At 45.4% G+C, this 26,142-nt stretch overlaps 1 protein-coding gene across 1 annotated transcript in view; it reads left to right on the top strand.

Moving 5' to 3' along the window:
- The window catches only part of LOXL2 (lysyl oxidase like 2), a 124,892-nt gene that overhangs the window by 1,902 nt on the left and 96,848 nt on the right, over positions 1-26,142 (top strand). The window contains exon 2 of the mRNA XM_061593529.1: positions 20,629-21,064. Within this exon, the coding sequence (XP_061449513.1) occupies positions 20,713-21,064 (352 nt within the window). The 5' untranslated portion in view covers positions 20,629-20,712. The remainder of the gene's footprint in view (positions 1-20,628; positions 21,065-26,142) is intronic.

The raw sequence follows: 26,142 nt of genomic DNA, 5'->3' as shown, positions 1-26,142 counted from the left end.
AGCAAATAAACTGAAGTAAACGCTTAATGCAACTGTTGAAGAGGACTATAGTCCAGGAGAGCTTATACCATCATAAATTTGTTAGCCGCAAGACTCCTTTGTTTTTTTTTAGTAAACTGAGTTGTTCGCTTAAAATGGAGAGAGCAGCTCATTGCTTTGAGATCACTATACTTTCCAAGCTTGCTTCCCAGAAAGGGGAAAAACCAGGTGCTGCGATGTGCATCTGTCTAGTAGCCCTCTTTCAACTGGAAACGCTTCCCCTTAATTCCTGGCATGTGTAGTTAATAAGTGCTGAAAGAAATGCACTCTGCATCTTCTTAGGGGACAATTTCATTTATTTTGACTTCCATGGTTCCAATGTTCAGCCCCAACACTGAAGGCAGAGAAGTCGTGGCACAAGTTAAGCCCTGCCTAATATTTCCCAAATGTAACGTGCAACAACACTAATAACTCAATGGAAGTTAGGAAGCTGCCTTATAATCTAGTTCAGTACTGTCCACACTGACTGGCAGCAGCACTGCAGGGTTTCAAACATGAGTCTCTCCAAGCCCTACTTGAAGATGCTGGAGATTGAACCTGAGACCTTCTGCATTCAAAGCAAATGCTCTTCCATTGAACTATGGCCTTTCTCATAGTTATTCAAGGTCAACTGAAGAAGAAAATAAAGCAAATATTAAACAATAATCGAATAAAAACCTGAGCAGTGCAGAAAGCAGGCAAAATCAGTGACAGAACAAGTTAGCTGAATCAAAACCACAATAATTAGGAGAAAGAACTCACTAATACTGAAGTTGTAAGAGGCCTTGAAAGCTATTTAGTCCAACCCCTTTCTCAGGGCAGGAAATCCAGAGCTGGAGCATCCCTAACAGATGGTTATAATGTCTCCATTTCAAGACCTCCAGCAAGGGAAAGCTCACCACCCCTCTAGGTAATTGGTTCCATTATTGAATTGCTCTACCACTAAGAAGGTGATCCTAATGTTCAGTCAAAATCTACCCTCCTGTACCTTAAGCCCAATAAGATCAACAACTGCCTTCTTTACTGACTCTGCTTAGGAAAAGGCTGAATGGACCTTCAAGGCAGGGAGTTTCAGAATTGGAGGCTGCATCCAAAGAAGCCCAGTCCAAAATACCACTTTCAGTGGTAGTGGGGCATGAAGCACAACCTTGACTGAGGGGCAGGCAAGATCATATGGGAGAACGTGAATACTAGAACATAACAAGAGCCTTGCGGGATGAGGCCAGACACCCACCTACTCCAGCATCCTGTTCTCACAGTGGTCAAGTAGATTCCAATGGGAAGCTCACAAGCAGGACAAAAGCACCAGAGCACTCTTCCCATTTGTGACTCCTTCCCAGCAACTGGTATTGCCTCTGATACTGGAGGTAGTAGCCACCAGCTGCTGAGAGTCTTGTCCTCCATGAATATATCTAACCCCATTTAAAAGCTATCCAAGTTGGTGGCCATCAGCACTTCCCATCAGTCCATGTGTGGTATAATGAAAGGAGAACAGAGCAGAAAATTTCTAACTGTGCCCTGCAAACCCCCAAATGTTTATTGGGACATCCTTGATAAGATGATCAACCATGGCAAAAAAAAATTTCCTGCTCATCTTTCCCTGCCATATGCAGTGAAAGGCGAGTGTCAGGCTTGATTTAAGGTATGTTTTTGGTTCACGTGGGACAATGGTGTAGCCTCAGAGTACCACTGAGCTCCCCATGTGAGCTGAGCATCCACAGTAGAACACTTCCTAAAATCATCTGCAATAACAAAATGTAAATGTACTGCCTTCAAGATGATTCCGACATACGGTGCCCCTATGAATAGGGTTTTCTTGTTAAGCGGTATTCAGAGGTGGTTTATCATTGCCTTCCTCTGAGGCTGAGAGGCAGTGACTGGCCCAAGGTCACCCAGTGAGCTTCCTGGCTGTGTGAGGATTCGAACCCTGGTCTCTCAGGTCATAGTCCAACATCTTAACCACTACACCACACTGGCTGTCTTCTGCAAAAACAAGGGGGGGTATTTTTATCCAGCCCTTCTACCAAGGAGCTTGCCCAAGGAGCTCAAAGCAGCATTCGTGCTCGTTTTATCCTCACAACAAGACTGTGAGCATGGTCCGCCTCAGGGATTATGATCAGCCCAGGGTCGCCCTCTAAGCTTTAGGGCTGAAGTGGGATCCGTGGTCCTAGCCCAACATCATAACCACTGCACCATATTGCTGCTTACTCTACAGAGATGGGAAAAATTTCCCTGAAAGTCAGAAGTTTGAAAACATCCACTGTAGATAGTTGTATCTGTCAGTCCTGAGCCAGGCACAAAAAGGCTTTGGAATAGCCTTCAGATTGTGAATATCCTGATTCAGAAGTGTGTGTGTGTGTGGTTTTTCCAAAGTGGCCCCAGATGTGCAGCTGCCTACCAGCTCAAGAAGCTGAAATATAAACATCAGTTGACTGATTCTTGTTGGAATGAATGCAGTCCTTATGCCGGCTTTGGGGTCTATGGCTCCAGGAGATCCCTGCCTCTTCTTAGGATCAAATAACAGGTGTCACCATCTGAAGAGGGGGGAAGGGACCCCTGGAAATGCATACCAGAGGCCTGAGGTTTAAATAAAGTGACTTGATAAGCAAGGTAGAGGCAAGGAGCATAGAGAGGGTGGGGCTGAGCAGGAATTAGGGTCAGTTGTTTGGAGTGTTAAGAAATGTCTACATGGAAAGCCCTTCCATGTAGGAAATGACATATATCCTATGCGTGTTGGTTGTCATTGGTTATGATTGTGCATGTAAGGCATGCCTGTTATTGTCATACGGGATAGCTGTGTTAGTCTGTTGCAGGAAGAACAAAAAGCCTTGTGACATGACACCTTAGAGACCAAGGGTGAGATCCAATGTTAGTCATACTCAGAGTAGACCCCCCTTAAGTTGTTGATTTCAGTGGGTCTGTTCTGCATATGACTGTCATTGGATCTTACTCTAACAATTTATTATGGCATCACCAGAGGTGGGGAACCTTTGCTCCTCCTGTTATTGCTGAACTACAAATCCCATTGGCCCTAGCCATTGGCCATGCTTGCTGGGGCTGATGGGAGTTGTAGTTCAGCAACATCTGGGGGGCCAAAGGTTCTCCACCTCCCTCTGGCATAAACTTATGGACTGTACTTCACAAAAGCAGTTGCCATCATAAATATGAAACTCTTTAAGGTGGCATAAGGTAAGTCTGATAGGGAAGTCTTCCTGTATAGATCTGTCTCCCTTATAAGGGATTTTATAAAGTGAAAGAAGTAGTCCTGGAGTGCAGCATCTAGTTGTTGGTTTTGGACATAAGGCATCTGAGTTCAAATCCCAGTTGTGCCCACATGAGAGTGGGCACACAGCATAAAGCAGGATGGAAAGCAAGCCACAGCTTTACTAAATGTGTATCTTGCAAGACCTTTCTTGCAAGAGTGGGTAGGAAGGAAGGCCATAAAAATGCAGTAAATGTATCAGTCTTGTGCCACGTTAAACACCCACATTTGTTTTGTGGACAATGGTGCAGTGAAGGCTAGTCCATTGGGGCAAATGAGGCACTGCCCCACCAACCACAGTCTGCCCGCAATCAGCCCCCACCCGCCTATCTTCTTGCTTAAAATCAGTCCAAGGGGTGGAACTGCCTGTCAGCTTCCTCGTGTGTCTTAGAGTTGCCTCTTGTACGACTCAGCAGGGAAGAGGATGAGGACAAAACTAGAATGATTGGCTCTGCCTGTCACTTGGCTCTAGTGCCACCTACCGTTGGGCTCCTTACCTTCCACCCTACCAGTCCCAATGGGCACCAGCCACCAGTGCTATGCTATTATTTATTGTTTTCATTGACTATATTACTATTATTAATTATTACTACTACTGTTATTATTGTCATTTTGTTTCTATAGCCATTACGTATCAATGTGCATGGCACTTTACCGAGAATGACAGAGCATGCCTGCCTCAAGGAGTTTACAAACTAAAGTCTGACATGCGGAAACAGGAGAGGGAGCATGGAAGAGAAGGCGGGGCAAACAGAGAGAGCAACAATATTGATTTCACCTGTGTATTCTTAGGCTTAGTTACCATCTTGGTTACAGTAGGGCAAGGGCAGATGTACCAAACGTTATCCTCAGTTGGCAGCTATATGGGTACAAAGCAGGGGGGGGATAAAACAATTTAGCATTAAGAGAGCAGAGAGTTTAACCCAAGCATTGAAAGGACCAGCTTGACTCCTGGGTAAAATCTGTAACGCCCCAGTCTGTCTGAGGGCTGTAATGTGAAAAGAAAAGTAGCACAAGGGCAAAGCAGATTCTTCCATATGGAACAGCCCAAATCATAATATTTGCAGCAGAACCTCCACCCTCTTCAGGTGCTACCAACAGGTGTGGATTAGGCAGGTGGCAATTGTGGAGAGGGCCTTTTTGGTAGTGGTGATGCCCCAATCTGCGCACTTCCCTTCCCTGACATTCTTGGGCAGTTGCTGAGGTCCCAGTGCCCTTGCAGGGTCCACCACTTGGTTCTAACCGCTATTTAATTTCCCGCAGTCCCCCCCCCAACAGAGCATCACTGTGAGCATTGTGGGAAATGTAAATGACAGCCAGACCCATCCAAGGCTTCTGGGAGCATTGTTGCTGCTGCCACCAGCTATCGCTGTCAAGTAAGCCCACCAGGACCTCTCAACACTAGAGGGTACCCACAGAGGGCACATTACACAGGGTCCCTTCAAACCTGGTGGTGGCCTGGCTTCCCCAACAGGTAAGGGAAGCAGCAGCCTTCCTCCTCTTCACAGCTTTTAACAGTGAATGTGGTTTTACTGAATTTTGCTGCTGCTTTATTGACCTTCAAATTAAAGGTAAAAATATCAGAGACAATATATATCACAGCTCACATTCTGCTCTTAGCTATCTCTCTTGGTTCATATGTCCCATCTCAAAAATATACTTGTTGCTGGTGCATTGCTAACGCACTGGTTAGATCAGGGGCTTTTTGAGAAGCCTACCTCCTTCCATACTAGAATGCCAAATTCTAATGTAAGATAGAAAGTTCAAAGGGCTTATTGGTTGTCCACTGGAGAGTAGAAGTTGGTTCACTTCTTAATAAGCAATTGCTACACCAGGTTCTGCAATATTCTAGTATCTCCATTAGGACTAGAGATTTTCTCCTTTAAAAAAACAAAACCTTATGAATGTCTACTCAGAAGTAAGTCCAGCTGTATTTAGGGGAGCTTACTCCCAGACTGTACACTTTAAAAAATGAAAGCTGAAAGTTTAGCAGAGGCACCTGGTTTATTCTGAGGGGTCAAAGAGGAAAACCCTACAAGAATGTCTCACTGTTGGCAGCCTGTGTATCCATATATACCTGTTTGTCAGAGCAAAATGCGTTTGCTTTATCATGCCTGCTGCTTGGGATGCTCGCAGAGACATAATGGCACCTACAGAGTGCCCTTGCAGTTGGCAGCCACCCGGTTTCTGTCGCAAACCATTCCCTACAAACATGAGGGTAGCTTAATGCAATTGTAGGAAACCACAGCAGTGAGCATGCCAGTGATTCCTGCCTCATGAATATTCTTAGCCAAGAGGGATCAGCACTGGGCCAACTTGCAGTCGGTCGGTTAGCCTAGAAGCTGTGTTGGGTTTTTCAGAGTACTAAAGGTTTAATTTATTCTTTGAACACTATCTTGATGCATGGAAGTACATTTGGCATGAGACATGCATATTCCTTGATTCCTGTTGCATAATCTCTGATATTTAACAAATAAAAATAGGGGTACATAGGTGACTCTGCTGTTCTTAGATCAAGTACATAGGTGTGTATGTCTGCACGCGCACACACATCCACATACATGCACGCACACACAATTGATTATTGCTCTTTCCCATTTGTTGTATTCTGTATTGTGCAGTAGCTTGTTCTCCAGTGACTAAAAAACCAAGGGAGTCTGTTGTTGCTTTTCAGTGAAGGTATACCAGAAAAGTACTCTCACCACTACACCAAACTGTCTCTCAAGGTTGTGGGGGGCGGCAGGCATCAGGCAGCGATCCTTGGTCCAATAATAGGGCTCTCCCCAATTCCATCCTGAGTGCCCTATTGTAGGATAGAAGGGCAGGATAGAAATATTTTAAATAAATAAATCTGTCAAGTGTTGCAAGATATGTCCACTTGATTACCCTTTTTATTGCACTAATGTACATGTCAATGCAGGAAACCCCAAGCAACGGACCTGTGTTCTACGATGGAATTTGGCTCTCTACATATCTAGGGCCTTAAATGTGGGCTTCCCTTGCACTGAACCCAGAAACTGCAGTCAGTGCAGAACGCTGCAGGAGTGAGACCCTGTCAGCATATTACACTCTTGCTCAGAGATCTTCACTGGTTGCTGATTTGTTCCTGGGCCAAATTCAAGGTGTTACTATAGGTACATAAAGCCCTTAATAGCCTGCAGGTTTACTTGCAGGAGTGCTTTACCTCATATGTGCCCACTTGAGTGCTTCAATCTGCAGAAGTGGCACTGTTACAGGTGCCACATAATACTCATTCTGTTCTTGTCAGAAAGTGCCCTTTAGTCCAGCAGCACCTACACTTTGGGACTTCCTGTCTACTCACACCAGGGAGGTGCTTCACGGTACTCTTTTCAGCACCTGCTTAAAATGTGTTTGTTTAGGCAAGCCTATCCAGACATATAGATGCTGATGTGTTTTAATCTCTTTTTAGTCTACTGTTGTTTTCGTTTGTTTTCAAAATGTTTTTAATTACTTGTCTTTAACTGTTTTTATTGAGAATTTTATTTTTTTTGTAAACCATTTAGAGGTCTTTTTTTTTTTTACAATCAATCAGTATACAAATTCTATTAAATAAAAATAAATAAATACTGGTAGCTCTGCCTTAAAATCAATTTGGGCTGCAATCCTTACCTGGGAGTACGTATCAGTGAATATAGTGGGACTGACTTCTGAGTAAATATGTCTAGATTGTGCAGCACAACTTTATCGTATGCCTAGATCGTGCAGCACAGCATTATAATAGCAACACAATAAAGCACACAATGTGGGGAACCTCTCAGTGAGAACTGAAATAACCCAGGGAAGAACAGGCAAAGAAAAAACAGATTTTCTTGGGGAAAGTATATAAACTTTCAGCCTTCACAGAACTGTTCTTTAGGCATTAATAAGAAAGCTCAGAAAGCTGCTGCATGTACATAGTTCATATGAGTAATCCTGATTGGCATAATTCCCAGATGTGTTCTATAGCTTCTAGGTATTCAGTTTTCATATGTCCTTTGGGAAGAGAGAGGAGAGCACACCTTAATGAGAGTTCCACACATTCAAGGAGGATCTTAACATATATTCACTAATAGGCAAAAAAAACTTTGCGGTTTAAGAACATACCTATAGCCAACAGAGATTTCTATCAAACTTTTAAAAGCAGGGAAATTGGGAAGCTATAGTGAATGCACCAGGGGAACAGGAGACCTGACCTCCTCTCTGAGATATTGTACTGTCCTACAAATTTGTCAAAATGCAAACACAATTTGGGTTGGTCCACTTCCTGTGTAGCAGGCAGGAGGGGGCGGAGGAGGGAGGTTTGATTGTATGCATGTTTATTTAGTTCAGTGGGATTTACTCCCATGGAATGATGCTTAGGATAGGTAAAACTGACCATGGAGAGGGAGGCCTGGAGTGGGCAGGGGAGGAAGAAGAAGGAAGAGGGGAGGAGAGGAGAGGAAGGGAGGCGGAAGGGAGAGGAAGGAGGGGAAAGGCAGGTCTGATCATCTGCATGCTTTTTGAGTTCAATGGGATAAACTCCCATGCAATCATGCTTTGCATATGTAAAATTGACCATGGGGGGGTGGAGGAGGAGAAGAGGAAGGGAGAGAGGGCTGGAGTGTACAGGGGAGGAGGAAGAAGGAAGAAGGGAGGGGAGAAGGAAGGGAGAGGAACGGGGAAGGAGGGGAAAGGCAGTCTGATCATCTGCATGCTTATTGAGTTCAGTGGGATTTACTCCCATGAAGTCATGTCTAGAATAGGTAAAACTGACCATGGGGGGGAGGAGGGGGAGGGGAGAGTAGAGGAAAAGAGGAAGGGGGGAGAGGGGAACAGAAGGAGAGGGAGGGACAAGGAGGAGATTAGACAGAGAGGGGGAAGGAGGGGATTGGGAGGGGAAGGGGAGGGATGAAGGGAAAGGGAAAGGGCAAAAGGGAAATGATGGGAGGGAGGAGGAGGGCAGGTTTGATCATTTGCATGGTTATTGAGTTCAGTGGGATTTACTCCCATGCAATCATGCTTGAAAATGAAATGAACTGCCTTCAAGTAGATCCTGGCTTATGGTGACCCTATGAATAGGGTTTTCATGGTAAGCGGTATTTAGAGGTGGTTTACCATTGACTTCCTCTGAGACTGAGAGGCACTGACTGGCCCAAGGACACCCAGTGAGCTTCATGCCTGTGTGGGGATTCAAACCCTGGTCTCCCAGGTCGTAGTTCTAGGATAGATAAAACTGACCATGGGGGAGGAGGAGGGGGAGGGGGAGGGTGGAGGGGAGAGGAAGGAGGAGGGGGAAGGAGGGGATTGGAAGGGGAGGGGTGAAGGAAGGGGGAGGGAAGGGGCAAGGGGAAGGGGATACAGGGGGAGGAAGGGAGAGGAGGGCAGGTTTGATCATTTGCATGCTTTTTGAGTTCAGTGGGATTTGCTCCTGTAGAATGATGCTTAGGATAAGTTAAACTGACCTGGGGAAGGGGCAGGGAGGGGGAAGGAAGGGGAGGGGATTGGATGGGTGGGCACTGGGCAGAGGGGAAGCCCCTTTCCTTTCCAAAAGGAAAACATTGTGAACAGTATCGTTCTCCCCCCCCCTTTTATATTCTACAGCAGGAACATGTAGCCTCCCACCCAAATTTAAACTAAAACTATCCCTGGCCTCATCCACATCAGACTGTTATTTCACTTTAGACGGTCATGGCTTCTCCCAAAGAATCTTGGGAAGTGTCATTAGTGTCGGGTGCTGAGAGTTGCTAGGAGAGACCCTGTTCCCCTCACAGAGCTTCAATCAGAGCAGCTGACTGTTCAACCACTCTGGCCAATGGAGCTCTGTCAGGGGAATAGGAGTCTCTTCTCAGCACCCTTCACAAACTACACTTGCCAGGATCCTTTGAGGGAAGCCATGACTGTCTAAAGTGAAATAAAGGTCTGGTATGGGTGTGGCTCCCTGATTAGGCAAGCTGTGAGAGGCTTTTAGAACACTGACAGTTGGTTCTTACTGAGCATGTCCAACATTATCATTGAGTTCAATGCAAAATTTCTTAAATTAATTAAAAATCAGGCAGGCATTTTTTTAACTTTTAAACTGCAGAAGATGAAGGTTAGGGTATGGGGCAAGGTCAGTAATAGGATTACAGGTACTCTGTGAACATGGCTGATTTTTAATTAATTTCAACAGATTATGAGAACTCTGACAGAAAAAAGTCCAACAGGTGTCTGGTTACACTTTGAACTCTCGATTGTCTCTGTTTTGTGCATCACCTTGAACATGTAGAGGGTTGTTAAGCAAGCATTTCTGAGTTCAGGACTATAATGGGAAGCATCAGAATGGTATGGGGGGTATTTTTGATTTAACATTGTGGAATGCAAAAAATCCATGCTGACTATGGTATACAGCCACTCCTGTTGCTGTATTATATAGAAGTGGAAGAGAGGGGAGAAGCAAAAGTTCCCCCCTCCTCTTCCTCCAGCATGAGCAGAACATGACCAATTCCAAATCTGGATCTAACCCAGTGTGTCTTTTATTTTTCCAACTGACATCAGTGGTAGAGACATGAAGGCAAGAGCTATACCTAGGGGGTGGGGGTGGGCATGGTCAGCTGTGCCACAAGGTGGCTTCTTAACTTCTCTGCTCCACTCTCCATGGAAATAAACACCTCCATTTCTTAACCATCTGCTGTGATACCTGCATCCATCTACTGGGTCTCCCTTCTGGGCATGCTGCCTTCCTATCCTAAGGCCAAAGAAGGAGTTCTTGATGAATATTTTAACCCAATTGACTTGGATAGCCCTAGCATCTCCAAAAGGCCTCTAACTAACAATATGGCACCTCAACATACAAAATCTTTGTGATTGTCCCAAGGAGCCCCAGGGGACAATATCCCAAACTTTAAAGAATAATTGGCCTCACAATTAGGAGCGCTTGGGGAAAAAACTTGAGGGAAGCTGGATGGCAGCAGTAAAACCTATGGACGATAAATTGGAAGCACTGAACTCCCACTTGGGGGAGATTGCTACCACAGCATCAGAAGCTATGGACATGGGCTTGACGAACTCGGCGGATGAATTTTTGAAACATGAACATCCCTGGTGTAGACAATACTGGTCTAGATGGACCATTTGGCTGGCTTGGCGTAAGGTAGCTTTCTATGCTCAGATATTTTAAGATTAGCTCCCGGTGCCAGTGCTAACAGTTCAGCTGTTCAGCATGAAATCTCGTGAACACTTTTAGATGCTTTCTGACGTAATGCAACAAGAGGCAAATCTGGATTTCGATTCCGTCCTTGAAGGATTTGTCTGTTCAGCAACACACAGCAGCACCTGCTGTCATCATACTGGGAAGCTGGATTCTCTCACGGTGGGCTCAGCCAAGCTCAATGCTTCTGCTCCACTTTACCCCTTTTCTGATTTTCCTATAAGTGAACAAATGGCAAAGGAATTCATAAAAGTCCTCGTTCAAATGGAGTTAATGCAGAGGCAGCCACCACTCTCTGAGGGCAGCAGCATTCATATGTGACCTCATTTTGGGGCTGAGGTCTCAACTGGCATGAGCACTGACCTGTCTGTGCAGTTTAACATTATGGAGAAACAGCTTAGAACCTGACCTTGTAAATCTACAACCCTTTCTTAGATAATAATAATTATTATTCTTAGCAACATAGGACAGTATTATTATCCTCATAGCACCAGGTTGTGGGAAGCTGAGACTAATGCACAATCAACTGCATAAGCCTACCCGGTTAGGTCATAGTTGTGGGGAAAAGTGAAACCAGGACTCTGAGCACAATCTCTTAATCATTAAACTGCTGCTTGCTAGTACACTGGTCTTCAGTTGTTGGGGTGCCCTGGCTTATGGTGGACTACACCAGTGGCCCCAGCCTTGTTTTGTTTTTGTGTATTTGGGTTTATTTTTTAAAGAGAGGGGTTTCCAGACAACAGCTCTTTTCCAGTGTTGTTGAGGCACTGCTTTTCTGCAACTGACTGAAAGCCAAATTAATTTAGGGAGTTCCACATACCACTTCTCAGAACCACACCCTGGATGAGGGGTCCATGCGGCCCTGAGGGGCCCCTCTTTAGGATAGGAGGGTAGAGCCCGCTCTGTGATCCGTACATGATCTGCGGCAGCAGAGTGGGAGCTCCCAGGCACCCCCGATACAGGTGCCATGGGCTTAAATAAACCTTCCTACTTCACCTGTCTATCACATTAGCGCATCAGGCCGTGTGCCCTGCATGATGCGTGTGTATGCATGCCATCATCCAAGATGGCGGTGGAGGCCCCTAAGGGGTTAATGTTCCCTCCGCCATCTTAAGTGATGGCAGGCAGGTGCATGCGGTGCGCCGGTCCTGGCACTTCTTGTCGTGCGATATTGTCCAGCAATATCCAAAGGCAAGATCTTCTATAATATTTATTCACAAGTAGAGATGGATGAATCTGTTCATTTTTGGTTTCTCAGTTTCTCATTTTTCCAATCTTAAATTCCATTCTCCCCATTTCTGCAGCAATTTGCAATTTAAAGTGGTTTAAAGATGACCCTAAAAAGAGAAAGTAGGGGCCTTGAAGTTAGCATCTAGGCAGCAAGAGCACAGGTGGCCTCCTCACAGCTTTCCTTGCTATGGTAAGCTTTACTGGCAGAGGTGTCTACTGGATCAGCAGTTCTTTCACCAGCACAAGGGCACCAACTAGGATTGCCAGGTTCAGGGCCTGAGATTGATCCTGTATATTTAGGAGAAGAGAAAGTCAGCCAAGTGCAGGTGTTCTTGCAACATTGTAATGGGAAAACTACAAGATGGAATTCTCCCTTTCCCCCAGCACAACTTTTAAAGACACATAAAACCTCTTTATTGCCAGGCCTGGCCTCCAAGAGGTCTCCTGTATCTTTAAAAGTTGTGCAGAGGGAAGGGAAAATTCTACCTTGTGGTTTTTCCCATTATACTGTTGCAAGAACACCTGCACTTGGCTGGCTTTCTCTTCTCCTAAAGATACAGGATCACTCTCAAGCCCTGAACCTGGCAACCCAAGCACCAACTGGATTCCACCCATTGTCTGCATGCTAGAAAAATATGGAGGGGGATATTCAGAACAGTGGTGGCTGGTGCCCATTGGGACTGGTAGGGCAGAAGACTGGGAACCCAGCAGTAGGTGGAGCCAGACCCAATGACACATGGAGCCATCTAATTCTAGTTTTGGTCTCCATCCTCCTCCTTGCTCAGTTCTGCAATGGCAATATTGAAACTAAAGAGGCAGAAGCTGCCAGCCAGTGCCACCCCCTGGGCAGATTGTAAGTAAAAAGGCAGGTGGGTGTCAGCTCTTCACTGAGACAGCAGTGTCGGTGGGGGTGCAGGCAGGGCTGGAGATTCCTTGGTAATTGCCAGGCCGTAAGTCCTCAGCCGGGGCCATGACAGTGGGGATTGACTGAGGGTAGACTGGGGTTGGTGGGACAGTGCCCCACTTGCCCTAATGGACTAGCCTCTACAGGTTTAGAATCCTGCCTAAACTGGACTTCAACAAATGTTTGATTCCTTCCAGGCTAGGGTTCTGTAATGCACTGAAACATGAAGAACTGCTGTTGTTGTTTTTAGGGTAAACCACACTGAAAAGCTATTAAACCTAATTCATCATCTCTGGCAGCAGAGGGAGGGGATCTGTTGTAATGGCTTTTCAGCCTGTGCCTAGTCTAAAGTTTCAGGGGAGCAGAAAATAATAGCACACAGCATGGAAGGTGCAGCTATGAAGGGATTACCTGCTAAGTGGTACTCTCAAAACAGGAAAGGTTGTATCTTTCAGTATACCATTTTCTGTTGATGTACAACAGCCTTCCCAACCTGGTGCCTGCCAGATGTGTTGGACTACAATTCCCATTAGCCCCAGCCAGTGTGGTCAAGGATGATGGGTGTTGTGGTCCCTCTGGAGAGCACTAGGGTGGGGAAAACCAGTGTACACATGCAATTACACTCACCCCGATTCTCCGAGAAGTTATTTAACCCAGTTTGGATTTCTTCTGTAAGGAGATCGCTGGAGGCTTATTGGTGTAGTCATTTGTTCCCCACTCCATGGGGACAGAAACTTCAGTTACGCAAGGTAGCTCCACCGAGAGTATCTGGATTAAAATTTAATGGGGTAAGTAATAAAAGGAATGTGGTGTTTGGAGTCTACTACTGACCACCAGTCAAGGAGAAGATGAGAATGTAACTTTTGAAATGCAAATTGCCAATGTTTCGAGGAGGCATGATGTAGTAGTAATGGGGATTTCAATTATCTCGATATCTGTTGGGAGACAAATTCTGCCAAACATGGCCCCTCCAAGAAATTCCTGACTTGTGTTGGAGATAACTTTCTCCTACAGAAAGAGGAGGAAGCAACCAGAGGATCAGCTATCCTGGACTTCATTCTAACCAATAGAGATGATTTGGTGGATGAAGTGGCAGTTACAGGAACTCTGGGAGAAAGTGACCACACCATACTTGAATTCTTGATTTTATCAGAAGCAAAAGCTGAGAGAAACCATACGTGCACTCTGGACTTCAGGAAAGCTGATTTCAATAAACTCAGATCAATTGTAAGTACCGTTCCATGGCAAGCCACCTTAATGAGAAAAGGAGTCCAAGATGGGTGGGAGTTTCTAAAAAAGGAAATTCTAAAAGCGCAATGGCAAGCAATTCCAACAAAGAAAAAAGGGGGGAAACAGCAGAAGAAGCCAATGTGGCTTCACAAAAAGCTTAGAGGTGACCTGAAAACAAAAAAGGACACATACAGGAAGTGGAAAGAAGGCCAGGCTACAAAGGAAGAGTACAGGCAGGTATCATGGAAGTGCAGGGACGGTGTCAGGAAGGCTAAAGCTGAGAATGAGCTGAGGCTAGCGAGGGATGCTAAAAGCAACAAAAAAGCTTTCTTCAGGTACATCCATAGTAAAAGACAGAAAAGAAATGGTGGCAAAGTTACTCAGTGATGATGGCAAAATGATAACAGATGACAAAGAAAAGGCAGAAGTGCTCAATTCCTACTTTGGCTCAGTCTTCTCCCAAAAAAGGGTCTATGACCCTCCCAGGAAACATGATTGGAGCTTGAGATTGATAGACAAATGGTCAAGGAACACCTAATCACTTTGAACGAGTTCAAATCTCCAGGGCCTGATAAACTGCATCCTAGAGTATAGAAGGAACTGGCTGAAGAACTCTCAGAACCGCTGTCTATTGTCTTTGCGAAATCGTGGAGAACTGGTGAAGTGCCGGATGACTGGAGGAGAGCTAATGTTGTCCGTATCTTCAAAAAGGGCAAGAAGGAGGAACTGGGGAACTACAGACCAGTCAGCCTAACATCAATCCCTGGAAAAACTCTGGAGCAGATTATAAAGCAGTCAATCTTTAAGCACCTTGAAAGCAATGCAGTGATTACTAGGAGCCAACATGGATTTATGAAGAACAAATCCTGCCAAACTAATCTCATCTCATTTTTTGATTGGGTAACCTCCCTTGTCGACTGTGGGAATGCTGTGGACGTAATATATCTCGACTTCAGCTTGATAGGCTGGAGCATTGGGCTGAAAACAACAGAATGAAATTCAACAGGGATAAATGCAAAATTCTACACTTAGGAAAAAGAAACCAAATGCATAGTTATAAGATGGGGGAAACTTGGCTCAGCAATACGACATGTGAGAAGGATCTTGGAATTGTCACTGATCACAAGCTGCATATGAGCCAAAAGTGTGATGAGGCTGCAAAAAAGGCAAATGCTATATTAACAGAAGTATAGTTTCCAAATCACGTGAAGTACTAGTTCCCCTCTATTCAGCACTGGTTAGGACTCATCTTGAATACTGCATCCAGTTCTGGTCTCCGTACTTCAAGAAGGATGCAGACAAACTGGAACAGGTTCAGAGGAGGGCAACAAAGATGATCAGGGGACTAGAAACAAAGCCCTATGAGGAGAGACAGAAATAACTGGGCATGTTTAGCCTGAAGAAGAGAAGACTGAGTGGAGATATGATAGCACTCTTCAAGTACATGAAAGGTTGTCACATAGAGGAGGGCCGGGATCTCTTCTCAATCGTCCCAGAGTGCAGGACACGGAATAATGGGCTCAAGTTGCAGGAAGCCAGATTTCGACTGGACATCAGGGAAAGCTTCCTAACTGTTAGAGCCATAGGACAATGGAACCAATTACCTAGAGAGGTAGTGGGCTCTCCCACACTGGGGGCATCCAAGAGGCAGTTAGACAGCCATCTGTCGGGAATGCTTTGATTTGGATTCCTGCATTGAGCAGGGGGTTGGACTTATAGGCCCCTTCCAACTCTACTATTCTATTCTATTCTATTCTATTCTATTCTATTCTATCCTATCCTATTCTATTCTAAGGTTTTTGTCCCTATGGAGGGAGCTGTACACAGACCTCTTCAGACTGGTTCTGATCACACATTGGTCAGAAAGTGTGGCCTACATCTAGGGCGGAACTGTTCTGTGCATTCTCATAAACCCCTTCTCGTGCTTGGTAACCACAAGTACTGAACACCCAAATGGGGCTTTTGGTATGTTGAATTGGTCTTGTGATGCTTCAGCTGATGTCTATATTGTAACTTTAGTGGAAAAAACTCTGCAAAGTGGCTTTTTTTAAAAAATTAACAAGATTTGAACCATTTACAACTCACTTGTAAGTGCACACTGAAATACACTGCAAAACAAATATAGTCTATATTGAATAATTTTTAAAACAGTTTATTTGAACTGGCCATTAATCTCTGGAAACAACACACCAAGAACCTTGCAGACTTTTCAGCTTGAAAACGGGCCTGCGACATAGTTATGGAAGCTACAGATAAAGAATGAGCTAATCGAACTAGCAGGATTGCTCAGGGAAGTGAGCTGAGCCATATACTACAGCAGAAGATTGATATATATATATATAAAATCTTTCTCAAGTCATATACTACAGAGGATCGATACATATAATCAATCTCAATCGCTGTCTCTCTCTCTCATGCACGCACACACACACACACATCCACATCCACTGCACAAGATTGCTAGTCAATTTTATCCTTTGTTACTGGCCTTAAATAGCATGATCAGATCTGTTTCGGTAACTGGCATCCCATCCAACTTTCAGCCATTAAAATCAAGAGTGTCTCATTTGAATTCTGAACAGAAGCTGTGCCCTTGCAAGCAACTCGCATTTGATCTAGCAGCCCAGGTCTTCCAAAGCTTGTCTAAAATGGCTGTTTAGGAAATATAGGTGAACCTCCAGCTTCAGAAGCAATATACCTCTGGGATACCAGTTGTTGGTTAACAAGAACAGGAGAGGGCCGCTATTGCATTCATGTCATACTTGTGCGCTTCGTGGTTGGCCACTGTGGGAAACAAGAAACTGGGTTAGAGGGACCCTTGGAGTCACTCTTCTTATGTTCTTAGGCTAACTTACATTACGCTGGCCAAGGCAGCAAAATCAATTTATGATTACATTTATTCCATCTTTCCCCTGAGGAGGTGAAGGTGGTATACATGGCTCACCCCCTCCTCATTTTATCCTCACAACAACTCTGTGAGGTAGGTTAGGCTGAGAGGGTGCATACACACCATACATTTCCCCCCTTCTTAAGAATTCTGGGAACTGTAGTTTACTCCTCACAAAACTATGATTCCCGCACCCTTAACAGTTCCCAGGCTTCTTGGGGGGGGGAATGGGCTTTAAATGTGTGGTGTGTATGCAGCCCCAGTATATGTCTCGGATTTGAACCCTGGTCTCCCAGGTCCTCATCTAACCGGTACGCCACACTGGCTGTCAAATAAAAACAGCACTTAGCAAAATGCTGATTTTTTCCTCTTTCTTTCCTTGTGCCTTTTCTTTATCACGTTTTACACTTGCTGCTGAAAACAGCCTCTTTCCTAGATGTGTATTTACGAGCTGATCCTTTCCTGTGTTTTGGCGGCTGCTAGGATGAGTAATCCTACTCTGGGAAGTCAAGTGGGGGGACTTTTCTTGCTGCCTCTTGGCTTCACTTCACGTGGAAACTCTTCCCCACACATGGCCTTCCCGACCACTTCACGTGCCGGTTTGCAAGGATGACAATAGGAATAACTCTGCGGGAATTGGCAGCAAATGAACTGGCGGCTAAGCTCAAGGCCAAGAAGCTGGGCTCATGTTTGTCTTTTACGTCTCTCTCCTCCCTGAATTGGAGTCTTCAGATGCTCTAAGCATGTCACTGTGGTTTTGAAGCCCCCCTTGCCATAAATCGACTTGTTGGCTGAGCTCTGGGGGCGAGAATGATCCATAGGCAGGGAATGCAAAAAGGGAGAGGGGAGATAGCCCAGCTTGGTCTTGTCCTGTGGTTAAAACCAGACATTCAGTCATGGAAATACTCATTCTATGATATATCAGGGATAGCTGGGGAGGGGAGGGGATTCTCTCTTGATTATGAACCATCATATTTTTTTCAGTAAGGATTGGCCTTCTTTTATTAAACGCTGTGATTCGCAGGGCAAGGGAAACCTCGCCATGAGGAAGAAAAGAAAGAATGGCCTAACTCCCAGTTTAAAGGAATTGTTTATGTATTTCATTATAAACTGTTTGTTTGTTTTGTTTGTTACATTCCTACCCCACCCTTTCTCCCAGAGGAGTCCAGGGCTGCAAACATCAAAACACAATACAATTAAAAACAAAAGAAAAGAAAAACTTTTTCAAACATTAAGAACTTTAAGAATGTAAAAAAAAAAAAAAACCAGCCACACAGGTCATAATCTCAAGGCTGTGGGGGAACAGGAATGTTTTTAAATTCCTCCTGAATGTTAATAATGAGGGAAACATACCCTGCTCACCAAGGAGGGTGTTCCATAAACAGGGAACCACTACTGAAAAGACCCTGTCACAGGACAGTGTCGACCGGGCACCACCAGTTGTTAAAAGGATTAGAATCCTTCCTCATGAGTTTTTAATTGGGTGTGGGGGGAGAATTCAACACACTCTTTCAGTGGATCTTGGTTTTTATCATATGTACTAACAGCAAACGCAGTTCTCAGAGTGTCCATCCTTCCACAGGCAATATGGCATCACCCAACTACAAGTGGGGGGTTAGTAGGCTTGACCTAAAGTTTGCAGAAGTTTTAAAAAAGCATTTAGGTACACACACACACACACACAATGGGTCAGAATCACTCCCTAAAACTGCCCCCAGTGAAGACTGAGTGTGTTCATTGGCAAAAAAATAGCTAACTGAGGGGTGGGGGCAAAAAAACAGGAGATGGAGAGGGAATGGAGTGAGTAATCAGAATAGGAGTGCTCCACACCGCAACATTTTATTGCAGTTCCCACTTGTTTTTTTATATTTTGCTTAAGACTGCATTGTTAACTCATCTTAATTAAGCATCTTGGATTAATTGATTGAGCATCTTTGGCTTGATTCAGACCGGAAATAACCTTACGTTATTTAATTAATAATAAAGTTAAGTTATTAAGTTATTGAGCTTACTTTTCGCATTTATATACCACTGCAACTTTCTCTTGGTTGCTGGCCCAGTGAGTTCCCTGAGGCTGAATGCAAGCTCTGGGGATTCCTCTGGTTTGCAAGATTCCTCTGCCATTTTCCAGGCTCAGGAAGAGGGCAGGACGAACTCGGTGACTTCCTGCTGAGCCTCTTGGGTGGCTGGGAAAGCAGTGGGATGACTCCTGCCTTCAAGCCTCTGAGGTTTAGCCCAGGCCAACTCCCATTTAGGAGCTGGAGAAACTGACCACAGAAATGTGTAATATGTGATGAAATGTTAGATTTGCATAAACTGTAGATCACATTTTTTTAAAAAAAAACTAGAGATACATTTATTGTAGCACTGTTAATCTGTCAATCTAGGCCATAGGCCAGTGGAGCCTGGTCCATTAGGGAAAATGGGGCACTGCCCCACCAACCTCAATCTACCCTCAGCCAGCCCCCACCTGTACTGTCTGTCAGCTTCCTCCTTCTCCCCAGTCTCGGGGCTAACCTTGTAAAATTCATCAGGGAAGAGAATGGGGACAAACCTAGAATGAGTTGGCTCTGCCTGGCATTGGCTCTGGCTCCACCTCCCGTTTGGGGCCTTCCCTTCCACCCCACCAGTCACAATAGGCAGCAGCCATCCCTGCCAACTATCCCATCATCTAATTAAGGGGCTAGTCTGGGTCAGAACTTAGGCCTCAAACCTCTGCAATGCAAGGCTTCAGTCCCCAAAGAGGAGTATCTTCCATTCCATCTCTGCATCTGAGATCAGGAGACAAGGACCTTGGGTTTCAGATTTTAAGTTAGTTCTTTGAAAAAATGTTGTCCCGTTAGTGCAAGGACTTGCACCTGGGTAACAGGATTTCCTCTCCCTCTCCTTGCATGCCTTTCATGCCCTCCCCTCAAATCTGCTCTAGAGGGTTGAGGGGAAATCCACAGACCAGATTTGTGGGGCGTGGGGAGAGGAGAGGGAGAAGAAGTCCAGAAGTCCTCGCACTGACAGGACAACTTTGTAGAATATGACCCTGCTTTTTTATTGTGTGTGTGTGTGTGTACATAAACACACTATGGAAGTATTGTTGAAGGGTGGCAGATTAATCCACAGATGACTGAATAATAGAACTCTGAGATGATGCAAGGCAGGCTCAGAATCCACATGGCATCCTCTAGAAGCTGCCCTCCTGCTCTCAGCCTTTCGTTTTTCTTCCACTGCTCTGTGCCGGTTGGCAAAGCAGCCACCATTTTAAATTTCCCACAGTGCCCCCAACATAGCTTTGCTCCAGGACACTGTGGGACATTTAAATGGCAGCCAGCCTGCACCAATCAAAGGAGCACTGCCACCAGATAAAGTTAAGATGGGGTCTACCAGTGGGCTCTATGTTGTGGGCTTCCTCAAACCCAGAGGCAGCCCTGACAAGAGGTGATATAAAAATTCTGACTGTGGTATTATATCTGTTGTGACTTATACAGAGAAGTCCCTATGTGATGCTGCACACTCAGAGAGGAACTGCATCACCAAACAAAGAGGACAAGCTTTGCATAAAATGTATGTGTATTGATGTAAATTTAGAAATTATTACAGTAATTTCAGTTGAAAGACACTGTCCTGGGGACCTATGTGCTTGCTCAATCTGCTGTCAAGATGCTAACTACTGATGGGCAAATTCATCAAGGGCGCTGCTCTTTCTTGCTTATGTTTTTATTTTTTATCTTGGGTGGGAGTATTCCTTCCAACAGAGGACCCCTTCGAATAACGGACAACAGCCCTTGAAATAGAGAACTGTCCTCTACAAATTGTTGTTGTTATATTTTATTTTATTGTCATTTAGACTTGCTAGTTGCTTGTTCCCCGATGGTCTCCAAGTGACTTACAACGTATTTGTTGAAATGTCTCCTTTTCACCCTTCATTTCTTTTCTTCCAGCAAACCTGCCCAACCACCTCTCAACCCTCTGCTGAACTCAGCCGATAAAGAACTTGGCTTCTGAGGGGACCACAGTTTCTTAAAATGGAAAGGTGCCTAGATTTTAGCCTGAGCCGCTGCTCACTCACGTTGTTCCTCTTTGCATCCCTGAGCCATCTGACCTTTGCCCAGTATGAACACTGGCAGTACTATCCTGAGCAACACCCTCAGGAGCAACCGGCCTCGCGGCCTGCTGAAGTCCCCCAAATCCAGCTGAGGTTGGCTGGGCAGAAGAGGAAGCACAATGAAGGGCGGGTGGAAGTCTTTTACAATGGAGAGTGGGGCACGGTATGTGATGACGATTTCTCCATCCACGCTGCACACGTGGTCTGTCGGCAGCTGGGCTACGTGGAGGCCGTGTCCTGGGCCCCCGGTTCTAAATATGGCAAGGGAGAAGGTAAGTCCTTTCCTCGTTCATGCACATGAAGAGCATTTGCTTTGCCTTTGCTTTCTTTGGCCTTCTGTTAACAAACATTAGCCCTGGGGCAGGGAACTTTTTTCAGCCTGAGGGCCACATTCTGTCATGAAGAACCTTCTGGAGGCCACTTGGCACTGATGGGCTAGAGGCAAAAATGAGCAAGGCAGCAGGTGTGACTCTTACCTTTGTAGAATAGGCTAAGATCCAGCTACACAAAAGGTGTGGTTTCTACACACCAGGGGTGTAATCTGAGGTCTTGGGGGGTTGTCTTAGATCCTTTACTTTTTAGGAACAGGGTTCCTAGGTCTCCAGCATCCTATGAGCCAATCAGCATGAAAGAAAGTGAGTCAGTCACTATGAAGACTCTTCTCAGTAGCTAACAATGTCCCCTTTCGTCCTTATTGGTTCCTAAGGACATCTGTTGTTGTAGGAGAAGGCATTAACAAGGATCTCATTGTCAACCTGGTGGCAAAAAAGGGGTGTGTTGCTGTGTCTATCATGACGGGGCCCCGAACTTCTGAATTCGACACTACACTACTGCTACACACACATCTCTCTCACACACACATACATTCCTCTCTTCATCTGGGCAAGTAAGAGGCATTACTACAGTTCAAGAACACATTCTGTCCAGAGAAAGCATAGGAAGGTGCCTTATATGGAGTCCATCTAGTCCACTGGTCCATCTAGCTCAGCACTGCCTACACTGACTGGCAGTGGCTCTCCAGGGTTTCAGGCAGGGACTCTCTCCTAGCTGTACGTGGAGATGCTGGGGATTGAATCTGGGACCTTCTGCATGCAAAGCAGATGCTCTACCGCTGAGCTACAGCCCTTCCCCCTAGTACCAAGAGCTGGATAAAGAGATCCGGAGAGCCTTATTTGACCCCCAGACCTCGAGTTCCCTACCCCTATATTAGCAAAAAATTAAAACTCAGATTTTTATAGTTAAATATATCTCTTTACTAGAGAGAGAGTGGCAAAAATCCGCACCTGTTTATTCAGGATTTTGGATACTGTAGATTTTCCTACTCCTGTCTGGGTTTTCGCCAGTGGAAGCTGATGGGTCTGATGTCAGCAGGGCAGTGAGTCTGCTCCGAGTTTTAGTCTGGGTTTCAGCACGTTGGACAGTTTCTTGAAAGTTCGGACTAAACTCCAGAGCAGATTTACTGCCCCACTGACATTAGACCCACCAGGCTCCACAGATAGCTGCCTTCAACTGTCCCACTTTCTTTCTGACAGCTCACACTGGTGGAATAAAGCTTGTAGCTTTTCTTCAGATTCCCCAAGAGAGGGTATTCCCAATTCAGAATGCTGGCATTAACTAGGAGAGATGCATTATTTCTTTCACTTGCATGTTTATCCTACCCTTCCTCCAAATAACATGAGGTGAAGTGCACAGTCCCACCACCTTTTTAGCCTCACAACAAGCCTGCAAGGTAGGTCAGACCATCTTGCTGCCTGAAACAGAGTCAAAAATGGCACTCTACTCCAGCCAGGGCTTCTACCTTTTTCAAAAATTACTGCACCATTCAGAAACAAATTCCTACCTTTTATTTATATTTCACCCTTCAGGGTGCTGTCTGAAACAGATCACTTTAGGCAACCCTATGAATAGGGTTTTCATGGTAAGCAGTATTCAGAGGTGGTTTACCATTGCCTTCCTCTGAGGCTGACAGGCAGTGACTGGCCCAAGGTCATCCAGTGAGCATCATAGGGTCGCCATAAGTCGGAATCGATTTGAAGGCAGTCCATTTCCATTTTGGGCCAGTCACTGTTTCTCAGCCTAATCTGATGTTGGTCCTGTCGTGGTTCAGGGTAAAGTGATCTGTTTCAGACAACACCATGAAGAGTGAAATATAAATAAAAGGTGGATATTTGTTTCTGAATGGTGCAGTAATTTTTGGAAAAGGTAGAAGCCCTGGCTGGAGTAGAGGTGGAGTGTCATTTTTGACTCTGTTTCAGGCAGCAAGATGGTCTGACCTACCTCAGTCATCTAGTAATGGCTGAGTGGGGATTCAAATCCAAGACTCCCCACGCTTAAGTCCAAAACTTTAACCACTTCACCACACTTCCTAAAAATATTCCCCTCTCCATTTAGATGACTCAATCTGAGATGCCTCAGTGGATAAATTGAACTCTGTCTAGAGTGATTTATTGAAGAGCTGGTGCCTTTAGATAAATGTTGAAGCTGCTAAATAAAGGATGATTTTCAGCCTGAATAATTGGAGACTGCTGTGGACTAATCAGCATAATGAATGGGACTTGGTGACACCGCTGCCTGGTGAAGTGACACCCTTACAGGATTCAGCAGGAGGGACTTGTAATTAAGGTCGCTATATCCTGACCCTTGTAAGCTGATGCAACGCCATCAGCTGATTGGCACAGAAAGGATCAGGGAATAACAAAGGCGAGGGCTTGTACTGCATGAAACCTAAACTGGAAGGACGAACTCATTGGCCATTTGCAGCTTGGCAAGAGCTTGATGCCTGATGCCCCAGTAGGTCACAGCTTATGGATGCTTGATGTCCCAATATTCCCCTGAAATAAGCTGCAGGTGAAACAGTTTCCCTTGTGAAGAGTACCACATCTTCCCCCCCAGATGAGGAGTCCTTGGGTTGTTGGGGGAGCATCAGAAACAATCTGAGACATGTTGATGCTCAACTTTCCTCTTTCAAAAAGCCTTTTAGGTTGAGATCTATCCCAGTCTGCGTCTGTGTTGGAATTGCTTAATATGTTTTTAACTCTGTTAAAAAAAGTTTTTTTTAATGTTTTTAACGCTGTTTTGATAATGTTTTAAAGTGTTTTAGCGCTTTGTTTGCCGCCCTGGGCTCCTGCTGGGAGGAAGGGGGGGATACAAATTAAATAATAAAATAAATAAATAAATAAACCAATTAAAGTCCTGTTCAGGCATATAGTTGCTCACCCAATTAGAATCTGATCAGATCCCTTTGTGCCTGCTCAGTTTGCTGTAGTGGTCAATGCAGACTTGAAGGTGCGGCAGTGCTTGACTTCCACATAGCAAGAGTCATTGCTGCCTACCGAGAGGTTAGGGAGGGGTGGGCATGGTGGCAGGAGCAGCAGATTGGATCATAACAGTGCCCCCCATGCCTCCCCCTCTCAGTAAGCGGCAGCAGCATTTGCTATTCGGAAGCCAGGTGTGCAATGCTTTGACACCCCACTGACCATGACCGGTCCAGAGGCTCACTGTTGATGGGCAACTCCAAGACTCCTCCTGCTCTCCCCTTTTTAAGGCTCTTCTTTATCTTTAAACTGGGCGTGGACCAGATAGCCTTTCAAAGAGAGGAACGTCCTCTGTAGTAGGATACATGGCCACTCTAGCCAGAGAACCCTGAGCCTGGACTAGAAGATGCTGCCTCAAAGCCCAGGCCAAGCAAGAGGCCAACATACCAGGAGCCTCACACTAGAGGAAGGGCCATCGTTCAGTGGCAGAGCATCTATGTTGCAGAAGGTCCCAGGTTTAAATTCCCAGAATCTCCAGAAAGAGCTGGGAGAGGTTCCCTGTCTGAAACCCTGGAGAGCTGCTGCCAGTTAGTGTAGACTTTACTGAGCTAGCTGGTCCATTGGTCTGACTCTGTATAAGGCAGCTTCCTAGGCTCCTCCATGGAGCGGGTGTACTAAAGGAGGCATCAGGGCATGAGCTCCTGGAGGAATGATAGAGCGTAGGGCTCCAGGACAGAGGCCTGTCCCTTTAACACCTTCTATTTCTCAAGGAGGGGGGATGTGGAGCCTGTGAGGAGGTTCTGGATGTCATAAAAGGTCTTAGTCTGATTCCAGATGTTGCTGAAACAAGTTGCTTACTACGACCTGCTGTTGCTTCACTGTGCCCCATCCAGTAGCACCCCATGGGGTGGCAAAGGTATGGCAATGTTGTACACCTAGCTTTTGGACAGCAAATGTTGCTACTGCTTACTGAGAGTGGAAGGGGTCACAAAGCAAAGTGCAGGGGTCACAAAGTAGTGCGGGCACAGCAGCAGCAGGAGTGTTGCATTGGCGGCAGCGCACCGCATTGCTCTGTGCTCCCTGCACCTCACCCCTTCCCCTCTCCCTCTCCCTGCTGGGTAGAGGTGTGAAGCGCTGTCCCACTGACCATTATTGGCCCCCTGGGTTCCCACACAGAACCAGAAGAAGACACTGAGGGCATCTGGCTGACCACTATTAGAAACTGGAGACTTGATGCTGTGGAACTTATCCAGCATATTCTTGTGAACCAGCCCTCATTTTGTTGGAGGAGATAGCCATGCTAGAAGACAGGGACCCTTTGAATTGTGCCCGTTCCGGATACAGATGTGTGCCTAGTCTGAATGCATGGCTGAGTGTCCATGCGCCTCTTTGAATAGCCCTGCTGGGTCAGACCAAAGGACTATCATACAGCATCTTATTTCCCACCGTGGCCAATCATACTCCCATGGCAAGCCCACAAACAGGACATGAGCGCAATAGTACTCTCCTGCTCATTTTCCCCAGCCAGTGGCATTCAGAGACATACTGAGAGTTGGACAGTGAAAAAAGTGGTGTTAGAACAAATTAAACCAGAACTATCACTAGAAGCTAAAATGATGAAACTGAGGTTATCCTACTTTGGACACATCAAGAGAAGACATGATTCACTAGAAAAGACCATAATGCCTGGAAAAACAGCACAGAGTAGAAAAAGAGGAAGGCCAAACAAGAGATGGATTGATTCCATAAAGGAAGCCACAGACCTGAACTTACAAGATCTGAACAGGGTGGTTCACAACAAATCCTGTTGGAGATCACTGATTCATAGGGTCGCCATAAGTCGTAATCGACTTGAAGGCACATAACAACAAAAAACTGAGACTGGAGGTACTATATAGCCATCCTGTCTACGTGCCATTGATAGTCTTGTCTCCCTTTTAAAGCTGTCGAAGCTGGCAGCCTTTGCTACATTTTGTGGCAATGGATTCCGTCATTTAACTGCATTTAGTTCCTTTTGATTCTCCTGGGTCTCCTGCCATTCAGCTTCACCGGATGACCCCAAGTTATGAAAGAGGAAGAAAGACTTCTCCCTATTT

This window comes from Rhineura floridana, chromosome 12 (assembly GCF_030035675.1).
Source record: "Rhineura floridana isolate rRhiFlo1 chromosome 12, rRhiFlo1.hap2, whole genome shotgun sequence".
NCBI classification, from domain to species: domain Eukaryota; kingdom Metazoa; phylum Chordata; class Lepidosauria; order Squamata; family Rhineuridae; genus Rhineura; species Rhineura floridana.
This window is presented reverse-complemented; position numbering and strand designations above follow the sequence as displayed.